General features: G+C 37.5%; 1 protein-coding gene across 9 annotated transcripts in view; it reads right to left on the bottom strand.

Annotated features, from left to right (window-relative positions):
• Positions 1–3,064: 3,064 nt before the first annotated feature.
• Positions 3,065–12,933, bottom strand: part of usp12b (ubiquitin specific peptidase 12b) — a 30,387-nt gene continuing 20,518 nt past the window's right edge. Inside the window, exons 9-10 of one of the 9 annotated variants that reach the window (XR_015496169.1) lie at positions 4,561–7,269; positions 3,065–4,413 (exon numbers count right to left, since the gene is read on the bottom strand). Coding sequence is in view for 1 of the 9 variants with exons in the window: in XM_087261845.1 (XP_087117971.1) it covers positions 7,168–7,269 (102 nt within the window). In the remaining 8 variants the exon portion in view is untranslated. Of the gene's footprint in view, positions 7,270–12,933 lie in introns of all 9 variants that reach the window. The other 8 variants (XR_015496172.1, XR_015496167.1, XR_015496168.1 and 5 more) reach the window with 8 other exon arrangements.

Genomic DNA, 12,933 nt, shown 5'->3' with positions numbered 1-12,933 from the left:
GTATCAATTAGAGCTGGCATTTAGCCTAAAATTAAAATCTCGATAAAATGGCCATTTTACTTGATTACGATTAATGAAGGTTTATTTAATTTATTTATTGTTTGGCTTCTGTTTTTGTCTTACCTGCTTTCTGGAACCGTTCTTCGCCAGATTCAAACCCTGTTGTCGTGGTCAACTTCTCTCTGCGTCTCAAGTCCGCTGACGTAAATGTCGAGCTACTGGACAAACTGTTAACACTGGGTATATACAGGACCCTGTGACTATATAGATCTAAGCTTTTTACTCAACATAGCACACGTGCTACTGATGATGTGACAATAAAACAGATTTGATTTGGAATCAGAGAGTAAAATTCAATACCTTTTAAGACATTTTTAAGTCTCTTTCCATACATTTTAAGACCTCATCGCCCCTTTAGGTCTGAACCGGTAACATTGGCAACATTTTAAATATATTCACTAAATACTGATTGTAAGGAACTAATCCTAAAGGAAAACATTATTCATATACTTTATAAAAAATAAATGTTAATCCAGAAGGCGTCTACTATAGAACAGAAATAATGGTGCTGCCTTGGTTACTGTAGTAAACAAAGCAGTGTGACATCAAATATAGCAGGATTTTATGGATTTCATAAACTACACAACATCCTAAAATTTCAAACTTTAGCATACAACTATAATTATACAACTGTGTTATCAATAATGATGAAAATGTATTACCTTGTTGCAGCATTTAAGACTTCCTAAAGGCCTTAAATTTCTCCAAATTGATTTAATCAACTTTTAATACTTTTTAAGACCCCGCAGACACCTTGTAACGGCAGAAAAATTGTCCACACGGTGGTAAGCACTCAGCTGGTAAGCAGGTAAAGGAACGGCATCGTACTGCCCAATAGCGTTCATTTTAAAGAGTAAATGCAGCCATGCATACTTCTGACTACATAATTCGCAATCTCCAAAAAACTATATACATGTACGTTTTCAAAATGAGCCTATGTTGCTTTTTTAAAATAAAGTAAAAATAAAAGAAATAAATTTAGCGTCGGCGTCAGCCACAGCGAGAAGTATGTGACTGCACGAAGGCCGTCCCGGACCCAGCCTGATCTCACGAGAAAAACGTAAGTATTTTACATTTTGTCAGTTTAGTGGTTAATTCGAATTAGTACGAGTTCAGTCGTATGAAATTTACGATTTTAAAAAGGAGGCGTGGCACCCAACCCCACCCCAAACCCCAAACGTCATTGGGTGATGAGCAAATCGTACTAAAATGTACGAATTAGATAGAACGAATTAGCCACTAAATCAAAAAGTTACGAATTGCCGTGAGATTACGTTGGACCATATGTGTGAGCTCAACGCAAAAGTATAAAAAGAGCAGGGTCAAATGACTCCACACGCTGCAGAAAATTAATTGAAAAAAAAATCTACCTGGAAAAATGTGATTGATTATAGGTTCTAAATGCTGATTTCGATAACTTTTCGCTTAATCGCCCAGTCCTAGTAACAGTGTCAAGACAAATAAAAACTCTTTTTCAAATTTATTGGCCGAAAATGTCATCCCATTTAATGGACCCTCTAACATTTGTGGCATCAGTCATTGTTGGGGTTCTCCTTTAAATCTGGAAGCATGAACAACTTATTTCGAAATGTATATCATTATCGTTTAATATGGGAAATAATTATCGAGTTGCATTTTTGCCTTATCGCCCAGCACAAGTTTCTGTGCAATTCTGCTACCAACCTTTAGCATGTAAAAATGCTAGAATAATTTATTATAATTTGTTAGAATTATTCTAATGCTAGAATAATTTTGAATAATTTAATCGCTATTATCAACTAATTGGTTGCCAACAATCTTCAAAATTTCTTTCATGTCCAGCAGAAAAAAATGTTTAAAAAATGAGGTGAGTAAATTAGGGCCGATAAATGGCATTATATCGAATCGGGCTAAAATTTAGGTAAATGACAATGACAAGCTCTGGACTTTTTATAATGATCTAAGAGCCAATCACACAGCAGAAATGAGCAACAATGGGAATCGAAAAGTGTGTTGATATTGCCCTACTTTAAGGCTTTTTTTTTATCTCCATTTGTCCCCCAATGTATCTTATTTCCTATTTTTCTCTGTTATGTCTCGACAGACCTGTCCTCCCCTGAAATGTGTGATGTCTGTGTATGGGGAAATACTTTTTTTGGAGTGTCTATTTAGGCTACATGCAAATTACACACCTCGTTGGAATAAGCTAATTAAGTGATTCCCGCCCATCACCATTTGATAGACAGAGACAACATAACTAAAAAGCGCTACACACAGCAGCATGAGTGGCGTAGCTTAAAAGTGCATTGCAAATTGTTTTACATGATCATGAACTCAGTTCAAATAGCATCTGATGAACTCCTTTCTGATGATTTTCGTTTTTTAAAAGTGTGCTTTAAATGCTTTAAAAATTTGTTAAATCTCTGTAGACTAGAAATATATGTACTGTATATCATCTGCTTTAAAAAGGTGGGCAATACATTATAGATTAATTTTATTTTTAAAATAATGTTATTCTTATTTTTTTTATTTAACAATAGGGGTGTGACCAGGTAGGGGACCGACAAGACATTGTGCCCAGGAGCCTCTGAATTCTTAATCCGGGCCTGGTCGGAGGGGTCTAATTTCGCTGCATGTAACAGTGCTGTGACAACTCTTCATCATATTAGAGATGTACCGAATTTTCAGCCACCAAAAATATGTTACGCCGTTTAATGGACCCTCAAAGTTTAGTGGCTTCAGTCATTGTTGGGGTACTCTTTTAAATCTGAAAGCATTAACAACTTATATTGAAACATAGATCACTATCGTTCAATAAATAATCATCGAGATTGCAGTTTTGCCATATCACCCATCCTAGAGTAAATAACCAAGCAGTAATTTATTGGTTGAACTATCTCTTTCAGATCTCTTACCACTACCTGAACAAAACCGTGAAGATTTTGTGAATCAGGAAAAAAAGTGAACACATGACATGATAAAAAAAAAACAGAGATCACTATATGAACCCCCTTGAGGTGGTTGATGCGTTTTGTTTGCTTTTATTTGGGACAGGATGACCCAGTCCCATCTTTCATCCACGCTGTCCACTCCACTCCACAAACCAGATCATTCACCTGGTTTACAATTTGTACATTGCTTTATCGAAAGTGCACTTTTTTTTCAAACCCAGTATGGAATAAACATCATTACAATGTTATAGGAAGGGGCGGGATGAAACAACGTTAGCATGACATGGCATTAGATCCAGTACACGTCCGTCTGCTAATGCCACAGCTAGCTAACACTCAGATCAGTGCATTAACTCTTTCTATGACTAGTAACTGAGCTTCTTGCAGCATTAATCTGGTAAGTCATTTCAACGTTCACCCTTACATTTCTGCTTCATCACATACAACAGACCTGGTGTCCAAATAAGGGACTAATTAGCAAAATGTATAAAAAGAGAGAGAATGTCAAAGAAAAGTTAATAGAACATTTATAATTACACATAAATAAAATCATCAAAATAAAGGAACAATCCTTCTCCCGTAACTATACTAGATCACAAACCAAAGAAATAAAAATATCCAGTTAACTCCGCTTGGAGAAGCCTTCAAGGGATAGTTCACACAAAAAGGAAAATTCTGCAATCATATACTCAACCTTGACTTGTTCCAAACACAAAAGAAGACATTTTGAAGAATGTTGGAAACCATTTACTTCAATTGTATTTGTTTTCCTACCATGGAAGTCAATGGTTCCAGGTTAGCAACATTATTCAAAATATAATCTCTAATCTGGTTTCAAATAAGTCAATGGTGACTAAATGATGACAGAATTCAGATTTTTGGGTGACCTATCCCTTTAATTCAAAAGTGATGATGACACATCTACAAACACTGTAGTATGTGTAAATGTGGAATTTACATGACATGGCACCATATGTCAGTTTATTTCTACATACAGTTGAGTCTACTTGAGACACGCAATGCCAGTGAGTTCAACTGACCGGCGAGAAGCGTAAACCTCTTAACAGACGTTGTGATGTCTTGTTTATAAGACCTTTATGCATGCTTTATAACAATGTCAAGAGTTGTTATACCACACATGCATCGATACCAAGTAGACTTCAGGATGAGTGGAATAATAATCAGCAGCACTGTCAGTTATGACCTCTCACAGATTAAAGCGTGTTTCCGTCAAACCAACTATCAAATAAAACCAGTGTCATTTACACAGGAAACCTGAAATTATCAAATAAAATGACCACTTTTTCGTTTTTATACCATCGTATATCATCCTTTTTAGTCTTTATTTGACAGGGATAAAGTTAGATAAGAAAAACAGACTAATTCAGTGTTTCTCAACCACGTTCCTGGAGGACCACCAGCACTGCATGTTCTAGATGTCTTTGTCAAACCCATTACAGGTCTTTCAGTCTCTGCTAATGAGCTGATGATCTGAATCAGGTGTGTTTGGTTAAGGAGACATGGAAAAATGTGCAGAGCTGGTGGTCCTCCAGGTATGTGGTTGAGAGGCAATGGACAAAGCTATTTTGCTCAAAACTGGACTCTTTTACTGCTGTATCTCGCTGGCATGTACTAGCAAAACTTAGGATTTAAAGGAACACTCATTTGACAACTTCTCTCGAGTTAAACAGTTGAGTTTGACCATTTTTGAATCCTTTCAGTCTGGCAGGGGAGCACTATTAGCTTAGCTTAGCATAGCATAAATCATTGAATCGAATTAGACCATTAGCATTAGGCTCTCAAAAAAAAGTTATGATAATTTTCTTATTCTTGACTCTTCTGTAGTTTAAACATGTACTAGGACAAACTGAAAATTGGCTCTTTTCTAGGCCAATATGGTTGGAAACTTGGCGTAATAATCAAGTACTATGCCTGCAGCAGGTGCAATATTATACTAATCTTTTACTTCGTTAGCTAGCTGGGGACTATTTTCAGGTGCTGCATAATATTAGCTGTCTCATTTCACAGGCTGCATCCACCCAAGGATACATTTAAAAGGGGCTGCTTGATGAAGGCGGTCTCATTTAAAAAAAATGTAGAATGCTCCTTCAAATGCAGCCTCAAAATGTGTCCTTTGCTTCCCAGGTAATGAAGGACACAACCGGTGGATACTTAGCAGCCTTGAACATCCCAAAATTGATTACGTGCGGATAACGGCAGGACGTTTTAAAAAGCCAACTCCAGATTAAATGAATGAATTAAGTTTTATTTTACTTGGGTATAAACACATTAAAAAAGCAAAAAGAGTATGACATGTCTTACTAAAAATGATTTTGTAGACAGTTTTCATCATTATGCTTTTATAAACACTTCAGTTCGCTTAAAATGTTTTAAAATCGCTCTAAATAAAAATTAATTATTACGAATTTTATTACTGCTTATTAATGGCAGCTGTTATTGTTGCTAGGTGATGAGATATGTCCCTTTGTAGGCTGGATCATCTCATTTCAAAATGCTCGGTGTGGCTTGTGTGGACTTTGAATGACTCACCCTTGAAGTCTGCATCCTTTGGAGGATGCAACCTCTGAAATAAGGCAACTATTGTTAGATGCTAATGGTCTAATCCGATTTAATGATCTATGCTAAGCTAAGCTAAAAGTGCTCCTGCAAGACCTGCTGACTTGGTCAAAAATGGTAAAACTCAACTGTTTAACTTTTGGAGACTTGTAAAATGAGCTTATTTAAAAACACACACACAAAAAAAAACTTTAAGTTCCTTGAATACCTAAACTTGCTTATGTTTATTTGTGCCTGTAAATCTTGATAGTTTGCAGGATGGTCTAGGTAGTAAGATTCACTAACATCAAGCCAACCTAGGAAAAAAAGTGGTTTAACCTCCAGGCTGGGCTACAAATTAGAAGCAACCCTTTATCCGAGTCACCAACCTACTTCTGAGCCAAGCAGGTTTGAGCAGACATTCACAGAAAGACTGCCCTTCACCACTGGCTGTGCTTCGCTTCCCATCCAGGCCAATATTGAGTTCAAATGTTATTAATGAAGAGGCCGGAAAAGACTACGCAGATCCAGAGAGGAGTTAAAGAGGACGATATAATGGAGTGCAGAGCCGTACTATACTCAATCCTCCAACATTCCTACTGTTTAATGAGTCCACATTCATTTCAGACAATCTCACAGTGTTAATGAAACACGACTGGAAATGTGCGCAGCTTTTGGTTTCACTATGAGCTTCAGTTTATATTGGGAATATTAAAAAGCCCTGATTTCTCTCCTCCATGTGTGTTACACTAGTGTGCACTACATGACACAATCAATCTGTACACTCGCTCACAGTCCACACGAACTGGCAGAATGTTTTACATTCACAGAATACTGAAAAAGCATCCTTAAGCCAAGCTACATCCTTTATCCACACACTACTATGCTATCCACAATCCTTAGCAGAGCACTCGTCAACCCATTCCAATAAGCCCTACATGAGATCACTTGTGAAGTTCCTGACACCAAAACGCTCATCCTTTTCATATTCGTCCAAACCCCTTCAGATTTACCCATTCAGGTCGAGCAGCTCTACTACAATGACAACATGAGTTACTGCTTCTGCGTACAGCACATTGAGAACTAGCAGACGTAGCATGGTCCTTGACATTGCAAGAACCATTGTGTGCCTTTCTGGATTGACCATGACATTGCGCCAAACATAGATCATCACACGATGAATGCAGAGAAGCGAACCAGACTATTAAAATAAACCTTATTACTGTGTGTGATGGGGAAAGAAAAAAAAAAAGTTTGTACAGTGTCCGTTCTCAGGCCACCAAGACGTATGTGTAGCTCATTTCACATGTGTTTATGTGCGTTTTGTGTGTGCCGAGCAACACAAAGCAGGCTAGTGAGACGACGGCGAACCAGACGGCGATTACGTCTGCCTGGCGATTGCTGTGCTGTGTCCAGGTCGCTCTGGCATCAACTGCTCCAGTCTGGGGCCTGACGCTCCGGTGCAAAGCTCGACTGATAAGCCTGGATGAAAAGGGACTTGACTGAGAGGGGATGAAGCAGGAGGCAGAGCTCTGTCAACACAGCCCAAGCCCCCCCCATTCTGCCCGATCCGGTCTCTCACAAATCACACCCTCTCATTCCTCTAATCACTCCTGCTGGCTCAGTCTCTAGACTGGTAGAAGAGTATATACCCTGACTCTGAGTTTTTGGAGATGTCCGACGTCAGACCGTAGAATTCCTCAATTGCTTGGGCATCTATTTTCTGTGGGAACAAAGAAAGAAGAGGGTGAATGATGGGATTTAAAGCAAACCCCATTTAATCTGGGGAGCCAGTTGCTTGCTTTCTACTTTGTTCACAATTTGTTTGATTGGCTTAGCATTCATGATTAGAGATGCATAAATATTTGGATGGAATATTTGGATCGAATATCAGTTCGATACTGCATATTTTTGCTAAATCGATTATCGGCCAGCTGGTACTGATCCAAATCCAATCTTGCGCATGTGTATATTCGGTGTAAGTTATAAGCCAACAAAAGCCACGAAGGTAGCACTAGAAAGTTGTCATGTAGGCCTACTATAACCGAAATGTTTTGAAGCCATTCTATAGTTTAATGTGAAGTACGGATGAATATTCACATGGTTAAATTCATGTTAACTTCAGCGCTTCCCACTGCTGCACCTGTCAATCGTTCTCCATTTATTCACAATTCAAACTGTCACGTTCATGACAACTCATAAAACTATTTCCAAGACTATTTGTTCCTGTTAATATAAGTAATCGGTGGAGAAATGCATTTCGTTTTGCATTAAATGGGTTCATTTTAACCTGCAGCATGGAGATCATTGCTGTTTTTAAATCATGTTGCTCTGTACACTGGAGTAGAAAGGGGTTATTACCTGCTCTTCACACACAAAGTAGGCCTACCTGAAACTTTAGATGAGAAAAGGCTCAATAATACATTGGACAGATCTTCAACTCACTGATTTCTCTTCTTTGTGCTGCAGTTTTGGCAGTGTCTGTAGACTGGAGGGTTGCACGCTGTGTCAGTGATGCAAGCGCTTCATTCAGGCACCGGCTGCGCAGACGTGACATGCGCCACTCTGTAAGATTATTCTTACAATAACTTTCTGTTCTCTCATTCTTTAGACTAAGTTTATTCTTCTGAGGGGAATACTTGGCTCTACAAAGCTTGGCTCATTGTGGTCAAAGTAGTTGACTAAATGAATAGGCTAAAAGTGAAACTGACGACCAGGCACATATGGATTTTTATTAACAGACAATTATTTACAGTAATATAGGCTACTGTGAAACTGTGAATATTTCACTGTCATTTTATTTTTATTATTATTTTATTTAACAGACCTGTTTGTCAGTTTGTGCACTGAAGCATAAGCCTATAAGTGGACCTTGTTTTGAACTTCACCTCACATATTTTTGTTTATTTTGTCGATAACTGACCAACAAAAATACATTAAAATAACCAACAAATTATATCAAACAAATTTTGTTTAAAAAAGATACTCTTTCAGACATGCTTTCAGTTTCTCCATCTCACTTGTGGCGAGTTTTGGCAAGGGAATGTTTATTAAGTAAAACTGGCCTCAGACGGTTCAGGAGGCTTTCACACCTACACCTTTGTTTCGGAACCGGTCTCATTTGCCCATTTAGTCCGGTTCGTTTGGCATATGTGAAACCAGCAATGGTGCTAAGATCCGTGCCAAATCAATTGCTCCGAGATCGCTTGAATGAAGTGGTCTCGGCTCGATTGAAACAAACTCTGGAGCGGATCAATTGCAGTGAGAAAGCGATATGATCCGAGCACAGTTATATCACAGTGTTTTATGGATATGTAATAGGCATACGGCTATATAAAGAGAAAATTATGAGTATGGCGGGAAGTTTCGGGAGTCTCCCGGATGCCTGCAAACGAGTGATAATCTCCAGGTAATCTCGCGTCTCCCTCCCGGTCCTCAAATACGTCGCCCATCCTTCTCACCCCTCCCCATCGCATCTCTCCTCGCTCTTCAGATACATCGCGCGCACCTTGTCAAACACCTCCAAACCACCACCTCCCCTGACAGCTGAGCAGGACTCTGCAAAATAAACCCTGACACTCTGACTAAAGGTACATCATCAACATCGTTATGCTAGTAGTCAATCACATATGGTCTCTCTAAATTAGTATATTAGTTTAATAAACACGCATATTAAGTTACACATTCACTTAAACATTCAAAATGCTTTTATATAACTGTATTTACAAATATAGCCTATGAATAGCCTAATAATAAATTATGCTTATAAAGAAATGATAAAAAACTGCTTATTTTTACATTGTTAACTCCCAAAACACCGTTAACTCATTTAAGTGAAGGCTTTAATGAAATATTATAAACAATCTCATTTAACTGCATTTTGCAACTCAAGGAGGGAATTTTATACTGCAGGGAGCACAATAAAAACCAAGAAAGATCCCGACTTCTGCCAAAAAAGACAAACATGTTGATTTTTTTCTCCAGAAGAATGGTAAAAAAACTGAGGCATTTTCCAAACCATTGTAGATTATTTTGCGAGAAAAAAAAATATTTAAATGTTTTACAATTATTATGTTTTTTTTTCATAAAAAATATAATAAAATAAACTGTTGTTTTTTATAAAAACTACAAAAACTACTGATAAGAGAACCATTAAAGTACCAAACCGATAAGTGGCATCGATAAAAGTAGTAATACCGTTAAACCTTAACGATACCCATTCCTATTGATGAGCATAATTGCCTGTTAACAGCAAAGCTGATTACACTATTTTGGTCATGGGCTGCATTCCAGTCCACTTTTAAACACACTCTGAACTTCCCTTTCCTTGTTTCCTCGGGGGTATCTTGAAGCTATTTTGAAGTGCATTCCACTTCAAGTGAATGAGGGAAGCTTGCATGGACATATCCATGATCCCTCGATTTTGACAGTGAGAATAAGCCGGCTTCATGTGTCCACTGAACCAACATGTCCTAGAATGCAATGTGATTGTGATAAACGTGTGTAGATCCCAAGTGCTCAATGCCATGGTCATTTAAATATTTGACCATGGTTCTAATGGCAAAGATGGGCAGGGCTGTGTGTACAGTCCCTCACCCAAAGAAGCCAGCATGATTTCAGGCAGGGCTAGGCGAAAAATCTATTTTATCAATTAACTCCAGTGTGAAGTTCACATCGATTTGTTTGAATGAAAATCGTTTTTCACCCTAACACTGGGCTCCAGTAGTTCCCCCTACATTTGCTATAGAAACACACAAACAACATGCAGTAAACAGAGGAGAACTCAGAGAAATGCTACACTCTTACAAACACACCCGACAAAAAAAACAGCATAATTCAGGGCACTCAGTCACGCATTCACCACGAGACATGCATTTGTAACTCTACGTATTTTTTTACAGTAAGAGGTTGCATCATATTTTTAAACGTTTTTAGCAGTGGACCATTAAGAGAATGATCATGTTGTCTTGGTTTATTTTATCCCCTGGCTGACCTAAAAAATAGAAAATAAATTTGTAATTCAACCTCCACAAAAACGACAGCATCTCACTGATTTGCCTTCAGCAGCTAATACTAATGACCCAAGCACAGGACCCAGGTGAGTAAGCTCCAAATATTTCGGGTCACAGTGCTAGCAATACTAGAAATACTAGAAACATGAAATGCAGGAAATACCAAGATACTTAACTGAACTAAAGTTTTATTCCATTTTCTCATAGCAAAAAGTTCCTGACCCAGCCATGGTGCATTATCTGTGCCAAAGTTCTTGCTAACGAATGCATAAGGCTGTCCAAATTAATAAGAAATTTACAGATGACTCATGCCCAATACAGCTACAAGCCCAGAACATTGTTGAGTGCAAGGCAAAAGAGTTGACACACCCAAAATGAGATGAGGGACATCACAGCTACTGACAAAAACTGACAAAAACTTTTACAAGATTGTCAACTATATAATTGACAACTGATATATTAGGGCCAATTTAAAGGCCGAAGGCTTTCGTTTTTCAGATGAAAATAGCCTACTGATGTTTTGCTTTTACATTTTACATTAGGCTATTTGTGCATAATCGTATCTAGATATAGTAAAAATAAATAAATAAATAAATAAATAAATAAATAAATAAATAAATAAATAAATAAATAAATAAAAAATTACCATTTGTTTGAAAACAACATTTTTTGTCATCCTTACTGCAAACATATGAGCGATAATATAATTAAATGTTGAGGGGGGCCTTTCAATATTTTCTGGCGGAAAGGGGGGTCTCAGACAAAAAAAAGGTTGGAAACCACTGATTTATATGAACTGATATAACACAAAATCAAATTGAATAAACAAATGAATGCATGTTCATTGAAAAAATAAAAAAGTTAAAATAAATCATCTTTAAAAAGGTCCCTTTTTAACAATTACTATAAGTTTACTTTTACTGTAATTGTAAAAATGGTTTTATTATTTAAAAAAAAGTTTTGTATGCAATAAGGACGGTGGTGCAGTGGATAGCACGATAGAATCACAGCAAGGTCGTTGGTTCAAGCCCCGGCTGAGCCAGCTGGCATTTCTGTGTGGAGTTACTCCAGGTGCTCCGGTTTTCCCCACAGTCCAAAGACATGCGGTACAGATGAATTGAAAAAGCTAAATTGGTCATTGTGTATGAGTGTGAATGCAAGAGTGTATGGATGTTTCCCAGTGTTGGGTTGCGGCTGGAAGGGCATCCACTGTGTAAAACATATACTAGATAAGTTTGCGGTTCATTCCGCTGTGGCGACCCCGGATTAATAAAGGGACTTGGCTAAAAAAAATGAATGAATAAATGCAATTATAAATAGAGCTTGTTATATTTGATTTCTAAACGAGAACTTTTTTATCTTTAACATTTTTTATTATATAATTAATTAACTTTCAACTCAAAGCTTTTTTTGTTGGGGGAAAATTTATTTAAATCGTGAATTGATTTTTTTGTGGAAAAAAAGGCTATATCGCCCAGTCCAAATTTCAGGTAAGAGGAGGCCAATCTTGTAGCCACAGCAGCGGAATTCCTCTAGTTTAAATATATTCTACTACTGACAGAGTAGACTACTGAATTTTAGCGATATTTTTAAGGTCAAAAAACTTGGTATTGCTTTAAAACACTTTAATCTTGAAAAATGTACGTGTTTTCAGGCCATACAGTATAAGTCCATACAGCTTTAGTACAACATCAATTTATATGTGGAAGCATATGATATCTGTGCAGTCAGTAACACTGAATCTGTTTAAGATTCACAGCTAGGCCAAACAATATAACGCTGACTTAAGCGATAAACTGAGAAAATCTGTTTACCAGTGGTGCAGAAATTACACTGCCCGTGACTTCTGAAGCATCTGCATCAGGTTGAACTGTGGAAATGTTTCAATGCTTTCATGTCTTGCTTTCCAGATGTGCAATTGGGGAGACACCATAGCATCAAAACAGCAGCTCACTTTAGCATATAACACAGCTAAGCACTACTCATCCAGAGATGCACATCCCAACTGTGCTTGATATTTATAAGACTGCTGCTTTTCGTGTTTACGCTACAAGAGCCACTTCATGTGCCGAGAAGCACCTAAAAGTTTGTGTTCCCAACATGCCTGTAAATATTTGTTCAGATTAGCATGTAGTTAAGCGGATATGACATTTGTGTGTCAAAACTGAAAGGATTTATACTATACATGCCCATTCTGTTGACGGAAAATCTGTCTAAATGTCAGTTCAAAGTACACTCTTAAACCAGATCTCTAGAACACATTTAAACAATCAACATCATGAAGACGTAATGGAAAGATGGTGTTGGGTTACAATATGTAAATTGCTCTTTTTCATACCAAGAATACAAAACTTCTATTTCATTTACCAAACCAA

The sequence above is a fragment of the Danio rerio genome, chromosome 7 (genome assembly GCF_052040795.2).
Source record: "Danio rerio strain M-AB ecotype USA chromosome 7, GRCz13ab, whole genome shotgun sequence".
In the NCBI taxonomy this organism is placed as follows: Eukaryota; Metazoa; Chordata; class Actinopteri; order Cypriniformes; family Danionidae; genus Danio; species Danio rerio.
This window is presented reverse-complemented; position numbering and strand designations above follow the sequence as displayed.